We start from the raw sequence: 21,784 nt of genomic DNA on the forward strand, positions 1-21,784 counted from the left end.
CACTAGCACGTAGCACGACTTGGCTGTCACGCAGTATGATGTGCATCCTTGATTTAGTGGACGGAAAGAGCACTCTTCTTTCGGGGGCACCTGCAACATGGGAAGTTGTCAAGAGCGCTTGCCACGGTGAGAACTCTTTCCCCCGAAAAGACCGTCTGCAGTGTTTTGAGTCAAGTCATTCTTTATGACAAACTTGACCTCGATTCCAATCAAACCCCCGAAACAGCCTTGTCTTCAACCTTGCCCGGACCCCCTCTAGTGTCGTTTCACTCGCAAATATGTCTTCCTCCGAGAGCTATCCGAGTAAGGTTCTCGTGTCTGGTGAATTGTCATCAGATGGTCTGGCATTGCTGGGAAAGTCATTTGATGTACACGAGTATCGTCAAGCGCTTTTGGAGCCAAACTTGTTGGAGATCATTGCCAACTTTGATGCCCTCGTGGTTCGATCTGAGACCAAGGTCACCAAGGTTGTGTTGCAGGCTGGCCGGAACTTGAAGGTGGTGGCTCGTGCAGGCGTCGGAGTTGACAATATCGGTAGGCGAAAAGTAGAAAAAAAAGAAGGAAAGCAATTGATCCAAAGTGTTTCGTCTACTGATCGTCAGTCTTCCATGGTAGATGTTGCGGAAGCGACCAAATTGGGCATCGTCGTGGTAAACTCACCATCCGGCAACATTGGTGCAGCCGCGGAACATACCATTGCCTTGATGATGGCCATGGCGAGAAGGATTCCGGACGCTTGTACGAGTCTGAAAAATGGTACTTGGCAACGTAGCAAGTTTGTGGGTGTCGAAGTCAAGGGCAAAGTATTGGGAATCGTTGGCCTGGGCAAAGGCAAGCAGCCCCGAAAGTCCTTTCGCCATTCTTCTCTGCTGTTGTTCAAGACGCTGACCTTTTTCTAGTGGGCTTGATTGTTGCACGGTTGGCCAAGGGCCTCGGCATGACGGTGGTTGCCTTTGACCCGTATACCTCACCAACGATTGCTGCTGCGGCTGGTGTTCGTCTGGTCAGTCTTTTGACTGAGCTTTTGCCAATCGTGGACTTTCTCACCATCCATACACCTCTCATTGCATCCACACGAGGAATGATCGGTCCGACAGAGCTGGAAGAGATGAAACCAGGCTCCCGCATTCTGAATGTTGCCCGTGGCGGCACCGTTGATGAAGGTGCCCTGCTTGCTACGCTCAAGAGTGGCCATCTTGCTGGTGCCGCACTGGATGTCTTCATCACCGAGCCTCCAACTGCTGACTCGGTTACCGCCAAGTTGATTGCTCATCCTCGAGTCATCGCAACACCGCACTTGGGGGCATCCACCATCGAAGCGGAAGAAAATGTGTCCATTGACGTCTGCGAGCAAGTCGTGGACATCTTGGTGAATGGCTCGCTGCCTCGAAGTGCCGTCAATGCGCCACTGATTCTGCCTGAGGAGTACCAGAAGCTCCAGCCATTTGTGCGTCTTGTTGAAAAAATGGGCAGCTTATACACTCAGCACTATGATGGCCGCCCTGGTGGTTTTATGAACAGAAACACCTTTGAGCTTACCTATAAAGGCGACCTGGCCAGTCTCACCAACACAAAACCACTGTTCGCGGCCTTTATCAAAGGCCTTCTCGCCCCCGTCAGTGGCTCCGAAGGTATCAATGTCAATATTGTCAATGCGGAGATTGTGGCCCACGATCGTGGTATCGTTGTCAACGAGCAACGCTTCCGTGAGCCAAACGAAGACACCTCCTACTCGTCCTTGGTCACTCTTGTGGCACGACCTCCTTCTCGAGCGTCGTCGCTTACACGTGGAGCCAAGAACTTGCTCCGATCTCAAGACGAGGGATCTAGTCCACGCATTATCTCGGGCACTTGCTCGGGTGACCGTCCACTGATTACCAGGCTGGGTAAATTCGAAGCGCAATTCGAACCCGAGGGCAATTTGCTGATATGCGAGGACAACGACTTACCCGGCAAGGTTGGTGTTGTGGGTAGTATTCTCGGCCAGGAAGGTGTCAACATCAATTTCATGACCGTGTCTTCTGAGTCTTCTGATGATGAGACGGGCAGCAAGGTAGAGAGCAGGATTGCGGACAAAGACGGGAGCGCATGCTATGAGAATGAGGGCCCACTACTTGGATCGCAAAGAGTATTAATGATTTTGGGCATTGATCGTGAGGTCTCGGTGCATATTATGGGTGAGATTGCGAGGATGCTTGGTGTGGTGACTGCACGTGTTGTTAAATTGTGATGGGGGTTGAGTTTGATTGGAAGGGAAGGGGGGGTAGGAGGAAGGAGTCTGGAAGAGAAGTTTTGTTTCTGTGTATGGTTGTATTGCTAGCAAATTAGCATTAAAACCAGAGAAAAGACGTGACTATCATTAGTTTGCATACGAGAAAGAGTCGTATCAGAAAGGAAATGGGAGCTTGACACTATGATAGGGGGCCTCTTGTTAGCTTAAGGGGGAGGGATAGTTTATGCTATTAAGCCTCGTAGGTACAATAGTCTAGTGGGATGACGCCCTGAAAGGGGAGGACCGCTGGATGAATTGGCCGGTACTCACAGCTGGTATAGTGATGATGCAGAGTTTCCAACTTTGTGGAGCTGCCAATTATCGGTTGTGCCTACGAGAAACTGGGTGGGTGGGAAGTCGGCTAGTCTAGTACTAACCGCGGACATTTTTTTTTGATAATTTTTTTTGAAAAAAGAAGATAATATAGAGCTTTTGACTCTTGATCAATCTCCATAAAAGACTTATAATTTAATTGAAAACGAAGTGTTGTCCAGAGATAGTTTTGATAACTTGTGCTGTGATGAGCCTGGGCATCATGATACTATTCCCGAGCATTGACGAAGAAAGGGTCGAGCATCGGGGTACATCACTGCAAGGTTATATGGGAACACCAGGGTCGTGGGTTCGATTCATGGCTTGGGGGAGACAGGGTTAGAGCCTTTTTTCATGTTGATGAGAGAGAGCAAACATTTTTTTTTGTAAATTTGTTGGTGTCGGTGTCAGGGGAGGAGGGTTGGACTGCTTGTAGGCTTGCTGCTTCCAGGTGGTGCCCGGATTTCAAGGTCTTTTCTTGGCTATGGAGGATGTTTGCCGTGCACATTATGGTAGGTAGTACATTGGACTGCTGATACACACTGGTATAAAATAACTATTGGATATTAATGAGATGGTATGTCGAACATATCAAGTAGTGTGCAGTACCTCCATTGTTGAGAGTGACATCAAGGAGAAGACCGAGACAGCATGGAAATGTGGAAGAGATACGGCTTTGACTGGTACGTTTGATCAAGGGGCTGGCTCTACTTGGGATCCATTCCTCTCTTCATATCATGCATCATACGGTCGTTTCTTGTACAGTGGACCTACCATAACCCACTGTGACTACAACTCATTTGAGCAGAAGAATTTCATCAGACTTACAGGTCTCGTCCTTGAATTGCGCAGCATGGCATGGTACTTGGAATAGCTTTGTTCCATCGAGCATTAATCTCCGCCTATGAGCATGAATCCCATTTGAAAAAGCTGATTGTTGAAAGACCTTCCTCCAAATATGATCTACATATCAGCATACTACTGTATAGATATATTTGCCGCTCTTGACTGCTTGTACGAGTCCCGTTATCAGACGATCGATTGGACGTTAATGCTAGACGGGAAAAAAAAGTCACGAATGCTGCAGTTGCGCGCAGCAATTCGAAAAAGCCTTGAGCATCAGGAATCATGATCCATGATCATTCCATTTGAAAGTCACGCCCTCACCAAGCTTGAGATGAAGGGGGGAAAGGAAAGATAAGAGAGTGGGAAATCAAGGGTATCGCAAAGGAACACAAATCGAAAAGAAAAAAAAAAAGACAAGAGAGAGGGATACTAAAACAAGTCATGTTAAAACATCGAGCTTCGTTTTTTGTCCAACTTGTTCCTCGGCTTCGATGGGCCCTCTTCCTTCTGCCGCAAGAAGCCAAAGAGACTACTTTTCTTCGGTGCCAGGTTGGGCCGCTGCTGCTGCTGCTGCTGCGGCTGTGTCTGCGGCTGCTGCGGTCTTCCACCTGGCGCCTGGGTCCCATTAGAAAATTGGGGGAGTCCCACTGTCGATTGAGGTCTTGTGGGCTGGGTTCGAGGGGGCATGAGATTGATTGTGGATTGAGCTCGGGGATCAAGTCCCGCGGCCACAGAGCCGGGCATGTATGGGCCATTCAACCTCGTAGATGAAGCATTTTGTGGACGTCGCTGGGATTGTGCCGGGGGGATGTACGAGTAAGAGCTTGTGTGGCTGTGAGACGATCTCGACGGGCCCGTTTGACGAGCTGGTAAAAGCGGGCGCTCGGAGGGAACGTCGTCTGTGTGATGGACATGGGTATTGCTGTTGGACTGGATTCTAGCGCGCACTTGTTGTTCCTCTTGACCGTATAATTGCTGAAGACGCACTGTTTCAGCATCAATCTCGGCTTGTCGCTGGCGCTGGGCTTCTTCGGAGGCGCGTTTCTCTGCCTCCAGGAGCTCTTGTGTCCGTTGCTCTTCTTTCATGACTTGGGTGTCTTGTCCAGGACGGGCCGGAGTGGCGGATGACGAGGACTGAGGAATGACCAGCCGTGGTGGTGAGGGTCTCCTATTGGCACCGGCGCCAACTTTCACGCCCGATTTGGGGGATGATGACGAGGGTAAAGATGATGAATCCTGGGCTCCAGGGATTTTCTGACCGGAGACGCCTCCGATCGCGGGTCTACCGGAACTACTAGGAATGGCAGAAGGGGAGCCCGCGACAATGTGAAAGGTCTCCTTCACTGAGCCAAAGAAAATATCCCGAATCGCTACAGCTGCAAGCAACAAGACCACCTCAAGACCCTTGAAATCCTCCATCTCCACCCGATATAAATTGGGCTCGTAGAGGGTCAGCTCCCGAAGGCCCTGAAACAATGCCACTGTGATATCCGGTTCCCGAGTCTTGGTCCGCGTGTCCGGGATGGTGGTGGATTTCCCATGCAACAGACAAGACAGATCCTTTGAGAGCTTGCCGTCCTTGCGCCAGCTGAACCGCAGCTTGGGGGTGATGTCCGCCGCTGCGGGATCACTCTGGGTCTGGTCGAGGGTCGAGCTAGATGGCACCCTGAAGGTGCGCTGGGGCATCTCAAACTCCCATCGCGCCGGCTTATTCCACGACTTGGACTTGTGTTTGATCACGATCTGCTGGTCGGGATTGTAGAGCTGAACGGTAAACTCGGTCGGGAGGATGGGCTCGGGAGGCGGCACGACGCCTCCATTTGCGCGGATGACATCGGCAGATAGGGTCGGTTGGGTCCATTCTGGAGTCACGGCGACTTCACCATAAACAATATCCGGCACATAGGGATCGTAGAGGGCGACGCCGTAATGGTTCTTGGATGTGGGGAGGCTCGGATCCAGATGCCGGAGGTTGTAGGCGGGTTCAGCCTCGTTTCCATTCTGACGGTAGTAGATTGGACTCTGGTGCGTGTTTTTGGCATTGCTCTTGAGAAAGAACGCTACAGGTGAAGCCGTATTGTGTCAGCGTGGAGTCCTGGAATCGCGAGATGCCCATTCCAGTGCAGCGGAGCGCAGTCGCTGCCATGACGTCGCCAGGACAAAGGAGGAGAACGAAGAGAGAGGCTGTCGGAGAGAGAGAGAAAAGGCGGCTGACGTGGAAGTTGGGGATCACATGTCCAGCTGTTTAGCAAGGGAACACTCACTAGGAAGGTTTTCATCAATCATCGTCGATCATTCGGAACCACAGCAACACAGCGAAGAAAGCAGAAATGCGGGAAGAAGGATAACAGACGGAACTATTATATCAACATGATCCAGGCACCTCCCCGCTGCACCGAGTGGACCCTCGACTGCGCGTGCGGCCATGCCCGCAATAGACTGCAAATCCTCTGCGCCACAGAATGGGCGACCAGCCTAAAAATAGGAAGTATTTCTTCAAACGCTTGAGATCAGTCTCATCGGACTTATTCGTGTGAAATAATGTGGGGATGGTTTCGCTACCACTGAGATATTGACTAAATCTACTCCTATTCCTCCTGTTCCTGATTCCGCTCTTCCTAATGGGTTCCAAGGCACATCCCCATGAACAAATTCTCAGAAAGAGGAACCACTCATTTTCATGCAAAACTTGGTTCGCGAGTTTTCGAGAAGGCATCAAGATTCCGGGGGGGATCCACTATCACGGCTATGCTCTGGTGGAGATGCGGTATGGCACTGCATAGAAAGCAGCCCATCAAAGCATAGCATACAGTATCTGAGCATATATGCGTTTCGGCTCTCTGCTTGGTCTCCAGATCGCATCATGTCGCAGGTACCCGGGAATTTAGTTGCCTGTCGCATTCATGAGATAGGCGATAGGCATACTTCGTTGCAGTGAATATATCAATGCCCGCGCAGTGGGAGATGTATTCTTGGGGGCGATCAGTCTTCAAGGTCAGTAATTTTGACCTGCAGGTGGGCTCGTCCGACGCTCTGGCTGAGTAACGAGGTCCCATCAAAGCGGGCGATGATCGTCAAATATGGGATTTCCGGTTTTTGTCAAGATGATGGACGGGGCCAACCCTCATGTCAGTCTCCATGACATGCAGCATCCCATGGGGCGTCAGAGGCCACGAATAATCAATGGGCCAACCATGTTGCCACACAGCGATGAACACGAGAAGTAGGCGATGAAACTTACCTGTAGCACAAGCCTCCACAACATGATCAAGGGTCTGGGAATGGAAAACTCCTGCAAGCGAAAGACAAACCCCCAGGATGCACCTCGTTAGCCTCACAATGTCATATTCGGGGGGAACTCTGTCCTTTGGTTACAGGGCGGTGCAATCCACCTCAAATCCGTGGAACTTGCCCGTTAGCTCTGCCTTGACAGAAAACCCTAAATTCCATCGAAAAGACAAAATGTCGACCGATACCACCCAGGTCGCGGATTGGAATAGCTTTCGGCATTTGCAGACTCGGTTGAGAAACTGTTTGATATTTGACATGTAAGCTTGCCCAGAGAAAGGACCACTTACCTAGCTAGATCTGATATTGTCATGTTGGAAATACCTGATTTGTGAAGGTGTCGGACTTTTTCGTCGCTTATGTATGGATGCTGTTTCTAGAATTCTTTGAGCTTTGTTAGTATAATGCAGGTTGGGACGGGAGACATACTTGGGGTTCAAGGCTTATGACCAAACAAATGAATGAACACCATGCCCAAGATCAGTACCATGATTCTTTCGTCGGACTGAGAATAAAAATCATAGAGACCAGGGCCCTGCTACTGGCAGGTTTAAGGACCGTTGAAAAACAGTGCTCATCTTGAAAGCCAGACATAGTTGGTATGAGCTAAAAGACAAGAATCAGCAGAAAAAGTAGCATGGAGGGGTACATACCTTGCAAAATTGTGCGGTGAAAAAGACCTGAACTGAAAGACGGGTTCCCTAGAGATTCGAATCAATATCAAAACCCGTGGGGATTGCACTTACCTGAGTACTAATATCAAATCCGTAGTCTTTTTTGAGGAGGTAGCTTAGCGGTTGATTAGTAGACAATCTCGCTCTGAATAGGGGATTTGTGTAAGCTTTGCTGAGACGTCAATGATCAGCATGAGAGGATAAGGAGGATGAGCGAGGCGAAGAGAATCATTTGTCAGTTAGAGATCACGCCGGCAAATCGTGGCTCTTGCACAGGGTCAAGAGTAGAGTCGCCACGGTTTTTCTGAAAAGAACCAAAGAATCTGGGATTGAAGAACGCGGAATCGGCACAAAACGATCTGAGAGAGCGACGTTCAGCATGAGAAACAATGGGGAGAAAACTTATTTGTCAACACGTGGGAGAAGAAGAAAACTTATTTTGGACATCAACAGGGCCTGAACGTATCTAAGTCAAGATTTCATTAGCAGAGATGACGTGGGGAAGAAGACTTACCTGTCCAGACAAGAGAGAACAAAGACTCGATTCGGAGTTGACACGATTCATTTCCCCGGCAAAGACTCTTCGCCTGTGTCAAAGATTAGCATATAAGGTAAACCTGAGGAGTGGACTTACCTTTATCATGAGAGAAATTCTTCGGACGATGAACTAGCAGCATCGATCTAAGAGACTCGTGGTTAGTAGAGGGAGCGGAAGGGAGACGAACTTGTCTTTCGAAATGCACAAGCAAGAAATTCTCAATATAAACCTTTGGAGCGCTAGTCGCGCCTTTGTATGAGCACGAAGAGATCAGCACATATACCCAGCCAAGAGCATGGATTTACTCGATGCTTTACAACTGGAAAGGCAGGTTGAAATCCATAGAGAGTCAATCTGTGCGATGAGCGATGAGGTCTGTAACTCATGTCAGCATAAGCAATCGTTGGGGGGAAACTCACCTGATGAGACCATAAAGAACAAAGACTCATTCGTATGAGCAACTTTGTAATCTATGCAAGAATGTCGGTGGACTTCCGAGAATACGGGGCGACTCATCCTGTTCGCGTAAAGTCTCGATAAACGAAAAAAAAGGACAGAAGTGTGCAGACTTTTGCGCATCGAGAGCCGTATCTATAAGCCAGTTAGCAACTCCAACTCCCATCCACGAGGGATGTCTGGAAAAGCCCCGGAACAGGAAAAGGGGACTTAGTATTGGCAAACACTTCAATTGAAGAGTGTCTGCTGTGAAGAGGAAGCCCCCGTGTGGGTGTGGACTGTTCGTTCTCCTGACTCTGGCGGAATGGTATTCTGGAAATCTGCTTCCTTCCGGGGAGGTTGCATGGCCATTATATGCTCCCTCGAGTTGCAGGCTGCAGTTGCGAAAATGGACACGATTCGGCCCTCAACTCCTTTTGATCACAATGTATGCACTGTCGAGGGTGCTGTGAATTGTTTCAGACTTCACAGCAAATGACCATTCTTCAGGTTTCACATTACAAAGGACACTCTATGCAAGGATTTGGACGAAAGATCTTTAAGCTCATTGAACTGATGAGCCCACGTGGTTGTCTTTGTGTCAGATTCGTAAGGCCGAGAGGGCCCTCACAAGGCGAAAAATAGACCATCAGTGCGCCAGAGAAAAAGGCATCCAAGACAATGACAAAGACTCGGCCAATGGGACTACCGGACTAATTATAGAGGCGATACAATGGGCGAGGCTTGACAAAGACTACTTGGGGGTAAACCAGGATAAAACGGTGGAGCCAAACAATGGGCTTGTCAAAACGGTCGCAATCGAATGAAGTAACAAATGAAATGGTCTATTAACATGCTCATCTAATCTTGACTGATCTATCAATATGTATTCGCTCTTGCAGCGTTGAAGAGACGGAATAATGCCAATGTTCAATGCCAATGTTCATGAACATCGGGCAATAAAATATTTCACTGCCCGAGTCTCATGAACGGCAAGGAGTCAGACAAGCATTCTACACACGCACACCATCCACTTCTTTGCCCTCCGGAACCTTCGCGGCATCCCTCTCCGCGGTACTCATCTGCAGGCCCTGGTCATCCCAGCCCTGCGTACCAATCTTGTAAAGCGTCTTCTGCTGCTGGCGATCCGGCATGGGACCCGCCTTGCCTCTTCGCTGGCGAGATTCCAGTGTCTCGGTCAATGTGGCATTGTCGCCGTCGATTGGGTGGCCCTCCAAGTCTTCGTTGTGATCCTCATCCGTGAAAGTGTAGGTGCGGTATTCGGTGTTCTTCCAACCGGTGCCTGGAACATGGGTGAAAGGGATTGTTAGCTCTGGCCGTGTCGATTCTACATTCTACTGATATGCTCCCCACGTCTAGTACTGTCAGTGTGCACTCACCTTGGTACTGGCTGCTGTCCTCCCAGTCTTCGGTAAAGTAATGCAAGTATCCACCATGAGTGACGAGAACGATCTCCTTCTCGGGTCGGGCTTTCAACCAGCGACGCGTAGCGCGCGCACGCTCTTTAAGAGCCTTTGCTCTGGGAGCATAACGGCCCTCCTGTGAAACAAAAAAAATCTCTTTAGCCTCGAGTTCCAGAAAACCAAATATACTCGCATTGGGGTTCCTTCTTACCTTTACATTCCAACCATCATGCAGCAACCCTAGGTCCACAGGCTTCCCAGCAAACTCCTTCTCCAATACCTCGGCGTCACTGCCAGTGTCACAGGGTACATCCGACGTCTCCTGGGCGTCGGGTAGCGCGATCAGCTTCATGTCTGGGTGTGCCTCGAAGACCGGCGCGAAACTCTCCAGGGCAGTGTATAGTGTTCGACGCAAAGGCGAAGCAGTGACCAAGTCCACTTGAGCATGTCTGGGGAAGGTCTTTTCAAGCTGGGCGCATTGCTCGTGGCCGAGGTTTGTCAAAAGAGGATCGTGGATGACGTGGTTGGCAGTGCAAAGGTTGTGCACACCCTGTCGACAAGAATGTTAGATCTGCATCAATTGCAAGCCTGGTAAACGATGGATAATCGCGGCGTCGTCAGGAACGAGCATCTTGTGACTCTCGCAATGCTGGTAGATCAACGCGCATCGCTCCCAAGCACCTCCACACGACCAAAGAACCGGAGTTGTGAGCGTACCTGAGCGTGGCGGACAGCGTGAATGATGGGCGCCATGGCGACAGATTGAAATTCCGAGAGACGATTATAGACAAAAAAGCCCGCCTGTTTCAAACCCTTTTTGTGAGCAATAAAGTCAGCGAGAACCGCCAACTGTGTTCAACGCAACTGTGTCTTGGATGACTCTGATGAGATCGAATAACGTGGGGTAGCGGGGAAGACAGATGACACTCGTTGCAAGGCCCTGCAATCTGAATACCATAAGAGGGTGAACGTGAGGAAGACACTTACAAATGAATCTTTCTGGAAACCTAGCAGCTGGCTGCCAATATCCGAAATCTAGGTAACAGTTCAAGGACAGCAGAAATGAGGGTCAAAAAGTGACGGATTAAAAAATGTTGAAGAGCTCGGAGTTAGCGGCGAAGAGTCAGAGAGGGTCGGACGGCAGACCTCCGCCATACGAATGACGCGGTTCTGTTCCGTCACCTCTTCTTCCATTCGTTTTGTTGGTGTCCAGTTTTCTAGAAAAAAAAAATTGCCACCGAGCAGGACGGCCAACGGCGCTTGGGTTGGGTTCCAGGCGTCCTGGATAATACTTCCGCTGAAAATGATCGGTTACGACTGACTCGCTCGGATCTATGTATGACTGTGGATTTATCACATCATCAAGTCTCAGCAAGTTGCTTGAACATGTGCAACTGTGCTAGTATGTGCTGATAAGAGAGGACAGTAAAACTCATACACTGTCATATGGGTCCATGAAAATGAGTGATGATCTATGCAACGCCAAACCCCCGGGTATTCTCAAGCGCTTTATCCAGCTTCTCTGCCAACGCATCCTTAGAACTGTATTCGGGGAGCAACAGCCGACCAAAGCATGTCAGACTGGTCGGAAGACGCTAAGAGCAAAACAAGTCAGTGACCAAAGACCAGATTCGAGCTTCACCCCCTCTGGAATACAACTTACCATATCCCCAACGCCGTTCTTCTGAATGACAAACATCATGGTCGAGATGCCGTTGACGGGAACACGGTCACTGGCGGTGACAAATTCCAAGAGTTGAGCCTTTTTCTCCGCGGAGTACTGATGAACCACGCTCCAGAAGTCGCGAATGACCCGATGAGTCGGCCCAAATCCGCCCTCGTAGCGGGCGTGGTGCTCAAGTTCGGTGAGGTCAATCTCTTGAATTCCTTCCACCACGGCTTTCAGAGCCTCGGGAGTGAAGATCGACAAGCTAGAGCGATCGAGACAGGTGAAGAAACCTCGGGCAAATGCCTCAAATTGCGGTTGGATGGTCTTGTTGGTGAGCCAGAAAATGTAGTCTTTCACAAATTGGGCACGGTTCTGGTTTGTCACAAGGGGAGCCTCTATGTCAGGGGTGACCGGCGAAGGTAGAGACGAGGCCTGCCCAGAGTGAACTGATCCGACTCGACTGCGAGGCCGAGAGTCCTTGAGACCCCTTCCCTCGAGTGCATTTGGAGAGGATGGACGCGCAGACATCATTTGGGAGAGACAAGACTCGTTTCTCGAAGCGCCGCCAAATCCAGAGTGATGTGCACCGTCTGGTTTGGAAACAGGCCAGGTTCCATCACGGCCCACTTTCTGCATATTGATGGTTTCTATGGTACCCGCCGATTCAAAACTGAATTCATACGTACGCACGAACACATCACCCACGTCCCCATCCTCCCAGTTCAGCAGCATTTCAAGGCCATGGCTGAGCTCCGGCCAGCCATCACGAATGTGATCAATGTGCTTGACCTTGAGACCCAACAACTTTCGATAGAACGCCAAGGGAAAGTTGACGGGGAGTGTGATGGCATTGTACACAGCGATGGACATGAGCAGGCCGAGAAGCTCAAATTTGTACAACGGCTCCCACGAACAAGGCCGGAACCAGGACGCCCGAGAACGGCTGTCGATCGTGAACATGCCGTAGGCTGGATCAAGGGCCTCGCCCATCAGCACACGAAAGAACTCCTGCTGGACACCGCCGTGATCCAGCCCTTCTTCGCCCTCGTCCATCCCCATCTGGACTTTGAGCGGGCGCATCAACTCTCGTTTTTCTCGCCGCCAGAGCTGGTTCAAGGCATCCGAGAGGATATTGTCGCGACGAATCACGAGAACAAGATAGGTGGACATGGAAACTTTCATTCGGGCGAGGAGCGATGCCTCGTTGGCATTGGATATAGAGATGCTGTGAAGTGCCGTCTGGGTCACATGTCGTCCCGTTGCCGTCGCTGATTCAACGTATTTGCACATTGCGGAGTAATTCAGGGCTCTGAAATAGGTCACAAGGGTAGCAGGTGGGAAGAGGAAGGGATGGGAGAGAAGGTGCATAGAGCGATTATTGGGAGGGTCGCCCACCCAAGACACCGGCATTTCGAGGGGATCCAGCCTCTCGGCGAGAATTGGGGTGTAAAAGTCTTCCGGAAGCAAGCCAAGCCGATCTCGTTCCTTGAACATTGAAGCTAAAATTTGCACGGCACCTCCAGCAGCACTGCTCCGGGATAATTCCGGATTGCCATCCCATTCACGGAGAAATAGGGTGCGTAGCCACTCCACAATGAGAGCAATCGGGCCCGGACGACCGAGGGGATATCGGTCCTCATCTGATGATTCCTGAGCTTGCTGCTCACTGAGGTGATCTATGATGCGGTCAATGACATTAACGCGTCTTTTTGGGGGACCTTCCAGACCGTATACTTGACGGGCCTTGGAGATCTCGCTATAAGCAAGCCGAGCGACAAGAGCACGGACGAGTCGGTGAATTAGGCGAAGCCCCAAATCGTGCTCAAGCTGATCTGTAGCCTCCATTGCCTTTTGAGCGAGCTCAGAGCTCAAATTGGCAAGATCGGCAGAGGAGGCGATCTTGCCAGATGCCCGCATCCGCAAAATGCCACGCCAGGTAGTCTCGTCCAGACTGGGAACTGTACTGACCAGCACAAACAAAGCAATCGTCGCGATGTGGGCAGCATCTGCATCAGACAAATGATCGTTGTTGGCGGTTTCGGAGAGTCTCCTGACTACGGGAGGGGCAGAGCTCATTGTAGAGCTACGGGAAGAGCGTCGCGAGGGACGAGCTGATTGTGTCAGATCATCCGGAGGGACAAACAGTTTCTCGGTCAGATTCCACAGGCTGTCAAGGGCGATGTCCCAGGGACAAATTGAGAACAATTGTTGCAATGAGCCTTGCAGTCCTGCAACATCCAAACGCTTGCTCATTTGGTTCGATGTTTGGCCCGGAGGGGAAACATCATGCCCAAATGATTGCAGCGTCTGCGTGGAACTGCTAAAGACAAAAAACGTACTCTGAGCAACAAAAGGATATGCTTGGCGTTGGGAAGGGGTTGCGAGTCTCCAATCAGGGGTCTCAAAATTCCCCTGGGATCGTATGCGATCCAGCTCTTCTTGCCAGATCCGAGCGTCTTCTTCTGATGTGAACATAATCTTTGTAAGACCGTCGATGATGGCCGGGGTGAAATGGGAGATAGACTGAGCTAGCGGAGTCACGGCCTGCGTGCGCCGCATAGAACTATGCTTCGGTTTGCGATTGGTCGGGGTCTCTATCTCACAGTCTGACGGACAGCTAGGCGGCTGGCCTGTTGTGCAACTTGCACGAGAGGTTGTCTCAGCAAAGAGTTTCTCACTATTCCACGAGACGCGTCGCTGGCCTTTGATGCGGTCTTTGTTGGCCTGGTGATCCGGATCACTTGTCCTGCCTCGGTGTTTTTGTGGACGGTGTTTCAGAGCTGGGGGTGAAGGTATGCTATGAAATTCCTCCGATGTAAACTGCGAGTTCAAAGATACCTTCGTGCTCTTGAATTCATGTCTTTTTCTTTCATCGACACCAGTTCGGGATGATTGCCTTCGATGGTCCGAGTCAGGAACCGACAGCCGCCTGACATGTTGATTTTGGAAAGTCAACTCTACGGCTGGCGTTGATATCCCTGAGGTTCGAGAGGAGGGCGTGCGTGGCGGGGAGCTTTTGGCAAGCGAGGAGTTCAAGTTGCTTGAGACCCGATGCGATTGTTCCGATGTTTTACCATGCGCCCTTTCCACCGTTTGAGAGCTTTGACTTTTACGACGCCCAGTCGATTGGCATTTCGAGCGAGGTGTGATTTCAGTAGTATGCCGTAACGGAAGCCACTCAACCATTCGTAATGACAAGGTATCGAAGAGATTCTGTGTGAACGATTTCGGGTCTTTGGGGTGTTGCTCAGCACCGGGGTCGGGATTCTGCAAGCCCCAGGCGTGAGGGTCATTATGTGAGGCGTTGTTTTCCTCGATGCGACTGGAGTTGCGTGTTGACTTGGCTTCCAACCCGTCTCTTTGTCCCTGATTCCGGGCCGTGTGAGAGCTTCGCCGATCATGCTCTGTAGCGGTGGGAGTGGCTCGCGTCTGTGATACTCTGGACAGCTGTTGAGAATTCCGAGCTAGGCCAGCGACCTTACTTTCGGAAATGTATCGTGAATGGCTGCGACAAAGCCCGCTTTCCGGGTCATCTTGACTAGCCAGATAACAAGCTAGAGTTCGCGCGCTGAGCTCGGTGTAACGACGATAGGGACCTTCTCCGGTTCGTCGCCGTCGACTGGCGCATGTTGGGGTCCGACATCCGGCGTCATCGCAACCGTAGAGGAGTTGGTTTTTGTAGCTTTAGCACGACGGATACACAATTAGCGTGACTATTTTCCGCAAAGTAACGGAAATGATTCAAGATGACAATTGTAGGCTGGGGGGGGGGGGGGGGGGGGGGGGGGAAACACACCTTCGCACCAACCAGTTAAAGTTCCTTCGGCGCTCATCACGATGCCACGGAAGAACTCGCGAGGGGTCTGTGACCTCGACGGTGTTCTGAACAACGATCTCCGGAGCATTTGGCGGAACCTTCGACCGACAATGCTGAGGTCGCTCGCAACCACTAGGGTCTGTGGCGCCTAAGCTGTCAAGAGACGCTCCATGAAGCCTCGTCATCGTGGAACCGTCCAACATAATAGTAAGAGAAATAAAGAAAGGGGGTTGGAGGCCCTGGTCGCTAGCTTCGCGATTACATGAAGAATGCCGGAGTCTGCCCGAGCTACTGCGGTGATGCTACCAAGTCCACCTGGCTGGGCCATGACTGTGGACGCCTGTGGTTTCAGGCTTCTATGACTGACCACTTCTCAGTCTGACACACGATGAGTCACGTGGCTGAGTCGCCACTATCCTACCCGATCTGGTTAAGCTCCGACCGAGCGAGGGAAAGCGTCATCTTTGATAGGAATCGGGCTGCAAAGTGGTTGATAAGCGCTGCTTGTTAATCAAAGAAATATAAGGAAATTCTTGCCGCCTACTGTGCAACTGTTCCCAGTAGATCCTCAGATTTATATTACCGGAGCGAGCTGCTTCCATCGCCTCCAAGAAGACTCCAGGTGCAAAAGAATTGGGTTAAGCGAAAAAAAAGCCAATATCAGGCCTTACATCCGAAGATTTTTGATACCCCGCCTGCGATAAAAACTTCGCTCCACATTAGGATTTTCCATCTTTCGACCAACACAACACCAAAAACTCGTGTCCCCAAAATAACGAGAGTCATGTCGACAGCCACGCAGCAGACCAGCGGTGCTGCCGCCAATCTGCCTTACACCTGCAACACTTGCCTGGTTGCTTTCCACCGCAGCGATGCGCAACGAGACCACATGCGGAAGGACTGGCAGTAAGTGGCGAAAGTCAAGACCGCAGCGCCAGAAAGTCCATTATATTGACGAATGCTCTTTTTTACAGCTTGTACAACATGAAGCGCCGTATTGCCTCTCTCCCGCCGGTAGCTCTCGAGGTTTTTAACGAGAAGGTACTGGCTGCCAAAGCCAACTCAACTCAGGCCGCCGCCAAAGCCTCTTTTGAGAAGACCTGCCACCCTTGCCAGAAGACGTTTTACAGCGAGAACTCCTACCAGAATCACGTCAAGAGCTCGAAGCACAAGCAGCGTGAGCACCGGCTGTTGAAGGATGGCGACGACGCTTCAGTGTTGAGCTCAGCATTCTCAATGGGTGAGCCGGTCGCCAAGCCCAGCGAAAGCGAAATCGCCAAGGTCACGAATGGGATTCAATCCACTACTATTCAAGAGGAAGAGGAGGATGTCGAGATGCAAAATGACAAGACTGAGTTCTCGGTCGCCCGCTGCCTGTTCTGCTTGACCGAGTCTGCCGACATCCAGTCTAACGTTGAACACATGTACAAGTCCCACGGAATGTTCGTTCCCGAGCAAGACTACCTTGTTGATCTCAATGGTCTTCTCCACTACTTGTATCGCAAGATCACTGAGAATCACGAATGTCTCTACTGCCACGCAATTCGCAACAACGCCGAAGGTGCTCGCACACACATGCGAGACAAGGGTCATTGCATGATCGCTTTTGAGGCTGAAGAAGAGCAGATCGAAATTGGACAGTACTATGATTTCCGCAGTACTTACTCGGACGGAGAGGATGATGACGAAGATGAGGACATGGCTGAGTCTGGCGGTGTGAAGGTGAAAACCGACGGAGATGATGACGGTTGGGAGACGGATGCCTCCTCGGTTGATGAGGATGACGTGCTTGATTCACGCCGCAAGGCACCCCTTGTCTACCAAGACGAGTATGAGCTGCACCTGCCTTCTGGCCGCAGTGTTGGCCACCGTTCGCTCGCCAAGTACTACCGCCAGAACCTCAACAACTATCCTACTCCTGAGGAACGGGCCGAACACCAACTGGCGATTGCCAACGGAGAGATTGATGAGGATGAAAAGCCTCGTGGGCGTAACCAGAACCGCGCTCTTATCACTCGTGCCAATGGTGGTACTGGTATGATTGGCGTCGGCGAGCATACGAGAGAAAAGGTTCGGTCGGCGGAGCGCCGTGAGCGCACCCGTGCTCTGCGGTCCGAGAACCGATACCTTGCTCGTATCCAAAGAGCCAACAACTCCCAGAAGCACTTCCGCGATCCCCTCCTCCAGTGATTGGGCTTGTTTCTCTTGGTGGTGGCAGCCACTTCTGTCCGGGGGCGACCCTCGCCAGTGCCCGCTTTATCTTTATCGCCTTTGGCGGTTAAAGCATCCTCCTCCTCAAGTCTCGTGAAAGACTTACCTGGCACCTTGCATCGGTCTTCTGCCCGCCTTAAATTTCAAAGACCTTTACGAACTTCTCCTGTGGCGTTTGAATTTTGATTTTGCAATGGATATGACGACTGGGATACTCCATCCACTGTTCATGAGATACACCTGGTTATTTGGCATTGTCGAGGCGCATTCTGAGTTCGGGCATGGTGTGAATCGCGCTGGAAGGGAATCGCATGGGAGGAAACCGGCTCTGTATCCTAAATTTCGCGCTTTTCAATTCCAGTCGTGTCTACCTGCTCAATACGTTTACATAGCTCTCAGAGTTGAATGCGGTCGATAGAAGCTAGATTTCTGTTGAGGCCCGCAGATTGAGGCCGAGGTAGTAGATCGTGAGTGCTACAACACACCCACGACCGCACCTGTGCATCTTTACTGAGTAGATCCTCTACTGCATGGTTGGCAAGAATAGTTGACGCATAATCGCAATCTGCTGGATTTTTTTTGTTCGAGAACGAGGAATAAAATTCGTCGTAGCATGTACTTGATCAACGAAACTTTATTACCGTCGTTGGTGGCTGACGGCTGTCAATGTTGCTTCGTGCATCCGTCTACCTTTGCCCACCGAGCGGACGATCGCCTCGTTTGGTGCTACCATGCGCATTGCATCAATCAACGCTGGAGGCTTTTAAGGCTGTCTTGAACCAATTTTGTTACTGTCGTTCCTCATCCATGATCGTCTCCAGATTTGCGTACCCTCCCCACCCCGTCCATGTTGGAGAGCGCAGTGCGCCTTAGCCTCGGCTCCGTTCTTGACCCACCCGCATTCAGAAGCTGCGGAGCTGTGGAAACCCTCCAACGTGGACAACGGACTCCACACGGTGCGCGGTAAATCAAGCTTCCATGATCGTTCTTCGAAGTCGTGAATTAGAGTCGTCTCTGCTCTTCAGGCAGTGATGTTCAGACACGAGCATGGCCCAACTTTTGACATTGCAGTGATCTCGGCACATGCAGCGCAAAACTCCCGCATCCATCGCGGTGACGGTGGAGCATTCCGCCGTAAGCAGTCAAGTTCGGGCCGAAAGAGGAAAGCCATCCTCGCTCGTGGGCGTGCAATCTATCCAATCAGGATGCAAATGCATGGTACAGTCGTACACTAGCGTGCCACTGCCTCCTACCAGATAGTCTGGCGCAGAGGCTGAGATCAGGCACTGACTCTCCGAGATGCTTCTATTTGCTCCGCAAATGGATAGCCTGCCAAGCAATTCAGAGGGAAACTCTGCCAAGTGGGTGGAGGAGAACAAGAAGAAACAGAAAGCGGAGGACCAGGAGGGGTGAAATGATTTTTTTTCCGCGTGTCGTGACTGACTTTCCCAGTTTGGAATGATTTTGCAATTGGGCCATTGATTTTTCCCATCTCTTTCAACCCCTCCGATCTCTGCTCTTCGCCCATTTGTTGTGCTCTGTGAATCCCGGCTGATCAGATCAGGTCTCTGCTCTGCAAGAACGAATTGAGGAGTTGACCGTCAATATGTCGCACGGGAAAGATCTCGGCGCTCATTCTCCCATCGTTGCCTCGATACAGCGCACCGAGTCACCCTCGGACGGTCCCGACCCCGAAAGCAAGCCCAACAAAGCATCGACCGTGGAAGATGTAGTCGTGGGCAAGGGTGTCGCGGGCAATGCAGCTTCGTCAATTGATGATGGCTCCATGAAAGCGAGTGATGATCATACACGACGCAAGTTGAAACCGCGCCATCTACAGTTGATCGGCATTGGAGGCACAATTGGTACAGCATTGTATGTGCAGATTGGGAACAGTCTCCGCACTAGTGGACCAGCAAGTTTGTTGCTCGGCTTTGGTATCTGGTAAGTGCTGCTTCGCGTGTCTCTTGCTCTTTTTTTTGCCCCACGTCCCTGCGTCTGGGTCGGGTTCACGAGTGCATGCAACAAACTGCGCAGCGAACATGGTCAACCATGTCCGCCTTGAAATTGGGCACGGCAGATCGATGCGAAAGATCAACAAATAGGAGATCGGAGCAGCATCATGTCGCTCTCGAAATCAAATGGATGATTCGCCCGTATTCGACTATGACTCTATAGCAAGCCAAGTAGGCATAGAGCGACAGCCCCCGAAGACGGCCAAAGATCGCCTGATATACTCGTTCCCATTTGCGCCACTCCCCATCCGAAGCCCATGCAACTGAACGATATCACATACCCAACCTGGCCCAGAATGAAGCTGCCGAATGCCCTAAAACGTCTCATACGTTGAGTTTGAGCTCGAGGTCTTACATTTTCTTCTTGTAGGAGTTGTGTGATTCTAATCATCACAGTCTGTAAGAAACCTCCTCAACCTTTCAGTCCGAGCCCACATCAAGTCCCAACGCTTGTCACAGAAGCTTTTCCCTGCCCACAATCTTGCATGGAGGTCCCCAAAGCCTAAGAAACTACTCTTCTATCCGGGAATTTATATTGGCGGTGGAATTCAAACCTCACTAAAGCAGAAGCCAATGGAGAGTCAGAGCGGAAGAACCATGCTTACCCCCTTCTCTAGGTCTTGCCGAGATGGTCACTTATCTGCCCATCTCCTCACCGTTCATTCGATTCGCGGGTCGGTACGTCGATGAGGCGCTCGGTGTTGCAGCTGGCTACAACTTTTTCATCTTCGAAGCCGCTCTCGTGCCCTTTGAAATTGTCGCCATCAGCTTGATTGTGAGATACTGGACGACTGTGATCCCGGTTGCTGCAATGAACGTGATCATTCTTGTGCTCTACACGTAAGTCTCTAGGAAAAGAAACGCACGCACAAGTGCCCTTTGGCTCACTCATCTCCTTCTGTGCAGAGTTATCAATGTTTTTGCGGTCAAATGGTACGGCGAGGCCGAATTTTGGCTCTCCCTGGGAAAAGTCCTCCTCAGCATTGGGCTCATCTTCTACACCTTCATCGTCATGGTCGGAGGTAACCCGCTTGGAGATCGATTTGGCTTCCGGTATTGGAACGAGCCCGGTGCTTTCAACGAGTACTACAAAACTGGCGACACGGGCAAATTCCTTGGCTTCTTGTCGGCACTGATCGCTGCCAGTTTCACTATTGCTGGGCCAGACTACGTCTCCATGGCGGCCGGCGAGACGATCAATCCTCGTGTCGTCTTGCCAAAGGCGTTCAACGGTGTCTTCTACCGACTGACGGCGTTCTTCGTGCTCGGCGTGCTGTGCGTTGGTATTCTTGTCCCATACAACGATCCGACCATGGCTGATGCCTTTGAGAACGGTAAGCCCGGCGCGGCTGCATCGCCATATGTGATCTCGATGGATCGACTGCGAATTCCTGTACTACCACATATTGTCAACGCCGTTGTGCTCACCGCCGCATTTAGTGCGGGCAACAGTTATGTCTACTGCGCCAGTCGCAGTCTCTATGGTCTTGCCTTGGAGGGCAAGGCCCCTCAAATCCTCACCAAATGCACCAAAAAGGGTGTCCCCATTTACTGCGTCGCCGTGGTCTTGTTGATTGCGTTGCTAAGCTTCCTTCAAGTGTCGAATGGCGCATCCGTGGTGCTGGCCTGGTTTGTTAATCTGGTGAGTCAAGACATAACTTGAATGTTGGCCCGGTGAATGCTCAAAGTCGGATCTTTTGACACTTGTCCAGGTCACTGCGTCCCAACTCATCAACTTCTCCGTGTGTACGTTCACCTATATTCGCTTTAAAAAGGCGCTCGATACACAGGGTATTTCACGATCGACTCTGCCCTACCGGAGCTGGTTCCAGCCCTATATCGCCTATGTGGCTTGCACAGCAACTACAGTGATGGCTTTTGTCGGTGGTTACACTGTCTTCTTGCCGGGTAATTGGTCTGTCCCTACATTCTTGTTCTCCTACACCATGATCGGAGTGTTCCCGATTTTGTACTTTGGTTGGAAAATCTTCCATCAAACCAAATTCCTCAAGCCAGAAGAGGTAGATTTGATTTCTGGTGTGGCGGAAATTGAAGATTATACACGGGACTATGTGCCCACGCCGCCTAAGTGAGTATCTTTTTTCGTCTTTCCTGCTTACAAAATGAAAACGACCGCAGCTGACTTATTGCTTTTTTTTTCCTTCCCCCAGGAGCGTTGTCCATAAATTTGTCAACCTGTTGTTCGAATGACCATGATACGTGGACCGCAGCTTTTTCCTTTCCCATTCGTGTGTCATCAGGCCCCAGCAATCCTCATGGGCG

General features: G+C 50.9%; 6 protein-coding genes across 6 annotated transcripts; 3 read left to right on the plus strand and 3 right to left on the minus strand.

Annotated features, from left to right (window-relative positions):
- Positions 1–278: 278 nt before the first annotated feature.
- POX_a00945 (uncharacterized protein) lies at positions 279–2,230 on the plus strand (the record flags this gene model as incomplete). The annotated part of the gene is made up of 3 exons (XM_050109876.1): positions 279–534; positions 616–738; positions 900–2,230. The coding sequence occupies 3 exons, from the start codon at positions 279–281 to the stop codon at positions 2,228–2,230; spliced, it is 1,710 nt and encodes a 569-aa protein (XP_049973644.1).
- A 1,644-nt stretch (positions 2,231–3,874) lies between these two features.
- On the minus strand, positions 3,875–5,716 carry POX_a00946 (uncharacterized protein; the record flags this gene model as incomplete). Its single annotated transcript, XM_050109877.1, has 2 exons — positions 3,875–5,490; positions 5,695–5,716. 2 exons carry the CDS (start codon positions 5,714–5,716, stop codon positions 3,875–3,877), a joined length of 1,638 nt encoding a protein of 545 aa, XP_049973645.1.
- Positions 5,717–9,378: 3,662 nt separating this feature from the next.
- POX_a00947 (uncharacterized protein) lies at positions 9,379–10,542 on the minus strand (the record flags this gene model as incomplete). The annotated part of the gene is made up of 4 exons (XM_050109878.1): positions 9,379–9,668; positions 9,766–9,925; positions 10,001–10,339; positions 10,507–10,542. 4 exons carry the CDS (start codon positions 10,540–10,542, stop codon positions 9,379–9,381), a joined length of 825 nt encoding a protein of 274 aa, XP_049973646.1.
- Positions 10,543–11,261: 719 nt separating this feature from the next.
- On the minus strand, positions 11,262–15,478 carry POX_a00948 (uncharacterized protein; the record flags this gene model as incomplete). The annotated part of the gene is made up of 3 exons (XM_050109879.1): positions 11,262–11,384; positions 11,453–15,140; positions 15,255–15,478. The coding sequence occupies 3 exons, from the start codon at positions 15,476–15,478 to the stop codon at positions 11,262–11,264; spliced, it is 4,035 nt and encodes a 1,344-aa protein (XP_049973647.1).
- Positions 15,479–16,059: 581 nt separating this feature from the next.
- POX_a00949 (Cytoplasmic 60S subunit biogenesis factor REI1) lies at positions 16,060–17,465 on the plus strand (the record flags this gene model as incomplete). Its single annotated transcript, XM_050109880.1, has 2 exons — positions 16,060–16,181; positions 16,250–17,465. The coding sequence occupies 2 exons, from the start codon at positions 16,060–16,062 to the stop codon at positions 17,463–17,465; spliced, it is 1,338 nt and encodes a 445-aa protein (XP_049973648.1).
- Positions 17,466–19,092: 1,627 nt separating this feature from the next.
- On the plus strand, positions 19,093–21,594 carry POX_a00950 (General amino acid permease AGP2; the record flags this gene model as incomplete). Its single annotated transcript, XM_050109881.1, has 6 exons — positions 19,093–19,430; positions 19,665–19,831; positions 19,898–19,900; positions 20,119–20,341; positions 20,408–21,143; positions 21,214–21,594. The coding sequence occupies 6 exons, from the start codon at positions 19,093–19,095 to the stop codon at positions 21,592–21,594; spliced, it is 1,848 nt and encodes a 615-aa protein (XP_049973649.1).
- Positions 21,595–21,784: the final 190 nt, after the last annotated feature.

The sequence above is a fragment of the Penicillium oxalicum genome, chromosome I (genome assembly GCF_001723175.1).
Source record: "Penicillium oxalicum strain HP7-1 chromosome I, whole genome shotgun sequence".
NCBI classification, from domain to species: Eukaryota; Fungi; Ascomycota; class Eurotiomycetes; order Eurotiales; family Aspergillaceae; genus Penicillium; species Penicillium oxalicum.